At 40.8% G+C, this 6,852-nt stretch overlaps 1 protein-coding gene across 1 annotated transcript; it reads right to left on the bottom strand.

The window, feature by feature from the left end:
• Positions 1-212: 212 nt before the first annotated feature.
• Positions 213-5,366, bottom strand: LOC144006234 (uncharacterized). Its single transcript, XM_077504979.1, has one exon. It carries the CDS (start codon positions 5,281-5,283, stop codon positions 2,008-2,010), a length of 3,276 nt encoding a protein of 1,091 aa, XP_077361105.1. The 5' UTR covers positions 5,284-5,366; the 3' UTR covers positions 213-2,007.
• Positions 5,367-6,852: the final 1,486 nt, after the last annotated feature.

Here is a 6,852-nt window from a genome sequence, read left to right as displayed (position 1 = left end):
GCAAAGAAAATGATTTTTTTTCTTCTAATTTTATTGAACAAATTTAATAGGCTCCTAATAGCCAAGTACCAAATGATAAAAATTGGTCAAATGTTTATTTAATAAAACAAATGAATGAATATCCTCAAGTACTCACAATCTGAAGTCACTACACTTAGAATATTGCGATTCTTTGAATTAGTTGAGAAAATAATAATGCACTCAAACACAAATGATTCAGGCGGAATTGGATCAAAGGAACACACATTTATTCACTAATTTCACCACATACAGTCAAATGCATTGCCTAACCTAAAACTATTCTATCAAGCGGTATAAAGGAAATAAAATGAAACTAATGAAATCAAAAGGAAACGTGCAACCTACTAAAAGCTAAAATGAAAACGTAATTTGGAATGCAAAATGGGAAAAACAAGATTCAAGGTGGAACATTTGGCTTTGTCAAATGCGGTGTGTGTTTGCAAGAAGAGTTGCACCAGAGTTATGTGGTCGAATTTGCAATAAAAGGTGCAATTTACGATTTATCGAAGTTGAACTCGGCGCACAAGAGAGAGAGAGTATTGGACGTGCCCCCTTCCAAGCACAACGCAACTGCGTAGGCACAGGTGAAGAAAGAAAAGGGTAAATCCACGAGTTGTCACTTGTCAGGTCAGCCGGTGGAATCCCAGAAGCCTGAGATGGCGGAGGTGATGCGCGCACGGCCGAATCCTCCCTTTATCGCAGCGACATTCACTGCTTTGATACGTCCGAGCTGCCGAACTTCGGTGCTAGTTCAGTATCCGCTCTGTCCCGGAGGATGAGCTGAGTCGTTAATGGGAGAGTTCAGCGCGCAAGTCACGGCCGCATGGGCATTCGTGCGGGTGGTGGACTTGAGGTCTCACGTGCAGGTGGTCCACGCCGGGTTGAGCGTGGATGGCTGGCCTCAGCCGACTGACCCGACTTTCCAGTGGAGAAAAAAAAAAAAAAAAAAAGCAAGAACACAATAATAGTCCAAAGTGGCGCCAGCAAGAGTCGTGTTCTTAGACACCTTTGCTTTGCAGCGCGTCCAGGCGAGAGTTTGCTGTGACGTATTCCCCCCCCCCCAAAAAAACTGTGGCTTTTGATAGGTCAAAGAAGCCACGTGGTTTGCTAGCTAAAGAAAAAATGGTGGTATGCGAATTAGCCATGCGTCCAGGCCACTCCCCTCTCGTGCGCCGAATCCAATTCCGGCCTCTAGAATTTAGAGGAGCAATTTTAACGTCCACGTTACTTCAAATTTGGACGGATTTTGGGAAGCCTCTTTCTCCCATGGTGCACATTTCAAATTGTTAAGAACATCGTAGAGTCACTTATGCTGCATTCGAGGATGGTCGGAAATATCCGAGGTCAAACCAGGAAGTGCGTCCGGGAACGCCCCCTTGAACTCGGAAATTCCACTAGCGAAGTCGGAGAAAAAGGACCCCGACTTTACCGGCGGACTACAATGTGACGGCACTATGAATGGCAAAACAGAATTTACTCGAATATAAAACTAGATAGTTTCTTCATTCATAAATATTCACCATAACTTCACGTAACGCAACGTACGTGACAGTATTGCCGCTCTTTCCCTGCTTGAAATTATACGGTAAACTACTTAACTGTATGGAATGCTCATGAAATAAGATTAAAACAATAATTGAAGCAAATTTGCAAAAAGGTAAGTTTCCTAGAGGTCAAATTGAGGTTTGAGGACCAAAATAAAATATAATTTATCACTATCCGCCATTTTGTTTTTTTACTTTCACCTCGAACGATTTGAGGTTGGAACTGGGAGGTTTCAACTCGGATATTTCCGACTTCCGACCATCCTCCTAGCTTGGGTGACATTCATCATTCTTCTGAAGCAAATACATAAATTTCATATTCTGTAACACATCACAACAATGTCAACAACAACACATAGGGCACTTTATACAATTCTGAATACTCCCATTTTCTTCTGTCCAACTGAGTCTTTTAGCAAGTACACAGTGCCTTGATCCTATTTTATTTTTTGAACGCGAGGGTCTCAATATCACACATCATCTCATTTTTAAGTTCCTGAAGGCTAAAATCTCTTTTGTCATGTGTTTTATGCTTTGGCTCTGAATGACTTCGCCATGTCGTACTAAATCTTTGATGTAATGTTTTCTTCTTGACAAACGTCTTTTCCTTTTGGAACCCATATGTTTGAACAAAATTAGTAATCGCCTTCAGTTGTTTTTCTAAGTGTTTTCTCATTTCATAGCCTGTGCATTTCATCTGATCAATCTCCTTCTTTTCCATGTTTGTGTCCTTCCAGATTTTTCGCAGGCAATCTCTTTTCGAGGTTTTGTTTACCGTGGAAACGACTCTTTCGGCGAATGACTCGGGCTGAGTGGAAAGGCTCCGTTTCCGTTCTTTTTCCATTTTGTCACCGATGAATACAGTTGGAGGATATTCTCCTTCTGACTGCATGCTTACATGTCTTGTAATAGTCTGATTTTTATACTTTTCAAGGCTCCTCTTTGTTTCAAATTGTGTCTGCGTCATTGTTCTATTCTGCAGAGAATACTTCGCGTGGTCTTTAATTTGTATTTCATCAGTTTTTATCAGCCTTTGCCAATTTTTAGAATCAACCTCAGTTTGTATCGCCTTGTTTGATTTTGTCGTTACAACATGGGTGGTCTTTTGTTCTATCAGGTTACGATAGCCACTGATGATTAGTTTTTGCTCAAGTTCATAACACATGTCTTCCATTCTTTTACTCAAATCCAGGCAATATTTATTTCTCTGTGCTAACCGATGCAAAATCTCTTCGAAGTTATCATGTAGCTTTTGATTTAAAAGCTTTAATTTTGCCCGGACAAATTCCGAGGTATTTTGTGCTCTGCTGAATTTGGTGCATTGAACACCGCTTGCCTCTGACCATTGGACGTTTACTTGCCTACTGTCCTTCGTCATTTCACTTTCGAATTTAACACTTTCTTGTATCTGAGAAAAATGTTTTTGTACATCATTGGCATTTTCAGTTTGTTTGTTCTGTTGTAATGGGGGCTTTATTCCCCACTTGCTAACGTCATGATTGGACTTCTGAACAATTGTGTTCTTTCTTTCTTCGTTAGCATTTGAGTAGGTGACGTTGGAAGAAACGTTGGTCATGAAGTAAGATTCCTGATCTTTCTGCACGGTCCTCAGTTTGATCTTCTCGTTCTCTGTGACAGTCCGTCTATTGACATCAAAATCAATCGTAATGGCAAGTAGCTTTTCCGTTTCAGCAGCAACTGTATTCATGGCATCTTCAACAGCTTTTCTCTTCACAACATGTTCTTCATTGTGCTTCAAAAAGCTTGACCATAGTTGTTCCATCTTTTCCTTGCCAATAAGTCTTTTGTCTTCGACGTCAGTATTCATTTTCATTGAAAACTGACTATCTGCATCATCATCAACATGATGACTTTTCTCATTAAATTCTTCTGTTTGTCTCGTCTCGATATTATTACGACTGGAAAGTAGGTTTTCCCTTTCGTTGCCCACTCTGTCCGGAGCATCAAGAATTTCTTTTTGCTTTTTGATTCTTGAAAGCAGACTGTCCAGCCGTATCCTTTCTCTTTGCAAAATTAAGTTGTGATTTAATACGTTGCCTGTCACTTGATCAAGATGTGCAAGTGTGTTCTTCAAGGTAAGTGATATTTTTGGCATGCCTTCCTTGTTGGCTTCTAATTTGAGTGATTTCCTGTAAATGTTTTCAAGTTTATTTGCATTCACCTGCTGGAGATTGGCCTTCACTGTTTCTCGGGATTGCATGTTAGCCGTTAAGCGATCTTGCTCCACTTTCACCTCAGACTGTAGTTGTTCCGTTTTCTCCTTCTCCAGTGTTAGTCTCTCTCGGTCTGCATCAAGACTGTTCTTCATTAAATTTAGCATTGTCCTCTCATTGCTGATTCTGTCTGTAGCAGAATCAACATCTTGTCTGTTCCTGTCGAGTTCTTCTTTTTGTTTCACCATGCTACACAGTTGGTCATCCAGCTGAGTCCTTCCTCTCAGCAGCTGTGCCTTTTTAAGTAATACTTGGTCTCTCACGTGATCAAGGTCTGCAAGTGTAATCTTCAAGGCAAGTGATAGTTTCTCCATGGCTTCCTTGTTTCCTTCTAATTGGAGTGTATGCTTGGAAATATTTCCAAGTTTCTTCTCATTCACCTCCTGGAGATTGGCCTTCACTGTTTCTAGGGATTGCATGTTAGCCTTTAAGCGATCTTGCTCCACTTTCACCTCAGACTGTAGTTGTTCCGTCTTCTCCTTCTCCAGTGTTAGTCTTTCTCGTTCTGCATCAAGACTGTTCTTCATTAAATTTAACATTGTCCTCTCGTTGTTGATTCCTTCTCTAACAGCATCAACATCTTGTCTGTTCCTGTCAAGTTCTTCTTTTTGGTTCACCATGCTTGATAACAGACTCCCCAACTGGACACTTCTTCTCAACAGCAGTTTGCTTTTAACAGCTTCTTGGTCTTTCATCTGGTCAAGGTCTGCAAGCATATTTTTCAAGGTAAGTGAAATTTTCTCCATGCCGTCCTTGTTGGCTTTCAATTGGAGTGCATTTTTGTATATGTTATCAAGTTTCTTCGCATTCACCTCCTGGAGATTGGCCTTTGCTGTTTCTAGGGTTTGCATGTTAGCCATCAAGCGATCTTGCTCCACTTTTACCTCAGACTGTAGTTGTTCCGTTTTCTCCTTCTCCAGTGTTAGTCTCTCTCGGCCTGCATCAAGACTGTTCTTCATTAAATTTAACGTTGTCCTCTCATTGCTGTTACTCTCTGTAGCAGCATCAACATCTTCTCTGTTACTGTCAATTTCTTCTTTTTGTTTCACCATGCTACACAGTTGGTCATCCAGCTGAGTCCTTCCTCTCAGCAGCTGTGCGTTTTTAAGTAATACTTGGTCTCTCACCTGATCAAGGTCTGCAAGTGTAATCTTCAAGGCAAGTGATAGTTTCTCCATGGCTTCCTTGTTTGCTTTCAATTGGAGTGTATGTTTGTAAATATTTTCAAGTTTCTTGGCATTCAACTCCTTGAGATTGGCCTTCACTGTTTCTAGGGATTGCATGTTAGCCGTTAAGTGATCTTGCTCCACTTTCACCTCAGACTGTAGTTGTTCTGTCTTCTCCTTCTCCAGATTTAGTCTGTCTCGCTCCACATCAAGACTGTTCTTCATTAAATTTAACATTGTCCTCTCGTTGTTGATTCTTTCTGTAGCAGCATCAACATCTTGTCTGTTCTTATCATGTTCTTCTTTTTCTTTGACCATGCTACACAGCTGGTCATCCAGCTGAGTCCTTCCTCTCAGCAGCTGTGCGTTTTTAAGTAATACTTGGTCTCTCACCTGATCAAGATCTGCAATTGTACTCTTCAAGGCAAGTGATAGTTTCTCCACGACTTCCTTGTTTACTTGTAATTGGAGTGTTTGTTTGTAAATGTTTTTAAGTTTCTTCTCATTCACCTCCTGGAGATTGGCCTTCACTGTTTCTCTGGATTGCATGTTAGCCGTGAAGTGATCTTGCCACACTTTGAGCTTAGACTGTAGTTGTTCCATTTTCTCCTTCTCCAGTGTTAGTCTCTCTTGGTCTACATCAAGACTGTTCTTCATTAAATTTAGCATTGTCCTCTCATTGCTGATTCTCTCTGTAGCTGCATCAACATCTTGTCTGTTCTTATCACGTTCTTCTTTTTCTTTGACCATGCTACACAGTTGATCATTGAGCTGAGTCCTTCCTCTCAGTAGCTGTGCCTTTTTAAGTAATACTTGGTCTCTCACCTGATCAAGGTCTGCAAGTGTAATCTTCAAGGCAAGTGATATTTTTTCCATGGCTTCCATGTTTCCTTCTAATTGGAGTGTATGTTTGGAAATGTTATCAAGTTTCTTTGCATTCACCTCCTGGAGATTGGCTTTTTTTGTTTCTAGGCTTTGCATGTTAGCCATTAAGTGATCTTGCCCGACTTTCAGCTGGGAATGTAGTTGTTCCATCTTCTCTTTCTCCAGTGTTAGTCTCTCTCGTTCTACATCAAGATTGTTCTTCATAAAATTTAGCATTGCCCTCTCATTGCTGATTCTGTCTGTGGTAGAATCAACATCTCTTTTTTTCCTGTCAATTTCTTCTTTTTGTTTCACCATGCTTGATAACAAACTACCCAACTGGACTCTTCTTCTCAACAGCAGTTTGCTTTTAACTGGTACTTGGTTTTTCATGTGGTCGAGGTCTGCAAGTATATTTTTCAAGGTAAGTGATATTTTCTTCATGCCGTCCTTGTTGGCTTTCAATTGGAGTGCATTTTTGGAAATGTTTTCAAGTTTCTTCTCATTCACCTCCTGGAGGATGGCCTTTGCTGTTTCTAGGGATTGCGTGCTCGCCATCAAGTGATCTTGCCCCACTTTCAGCTCGGAATGTAGTTGTTCCATCTTCTCTTTCTCCAGTGTTAGTCTCTCTCGTTCTACATCAAGATTGTTCTTCATTAAATTTAGCATTGTCCTCTCATTGCTGAGTCTGTCTGTTGCAGCATCAACATCTTGTATGTTCTTATGATGTTCTTCTTTTTCTTTGACCATGCTACACAGCTGGTCATCCAGCTGAGTCCTTCCTCTCAGTAGCTGTGCGTTTTTAAGTAATACTTGGTCTCTCACCTGATCAAGATCTGCAATTGTACTCTTCAAGGCAAGTGATAGTTTCTCCACGACTTCCTTGTTTACTTCAAATTGGAGTGTTTGTTTGTAAATGTTTTTAAGTTTCTTCTCATTCACCTCCTGGAGATTGGCCTTCACTGTTTCTCGGGATTGCATGTTAGCCGTGAAGTGATCTTGCCGCACTTTGAGCTCAGACTG

The sequence above is a fragment of the Festucalex cinctus genome, chromosome 18, assembly GCF_051991245.1.
Source record: "Festucalex cinctus isolate MCC-2025b chromosome 18, RoL_Fcin_1.0, whole genome shotgun sequence".
Classification (NCBI taxonomy): domain Eukaryota; kingdom Metazoa; phylum Chordata; class Actinopteri; order Syngnathiformes; family Syngnathidae; genus Festucalex; species Festucalex cinctus.
Note: the sequence above shows the minus strand (reverse complement) of the source record. Positions and strands in the feature narration are given on the sequence as shown.

Bases quoted from the DNA above. Each gene is read 5' to 3' on its own strand.
- LOC144006234 (XM_077504979.1), bottom strand. From the start codon at position 5,283: ATGGTCAAAGAAAAAGAAGAACATGATAAGAACAGACAAGATGTTGAT.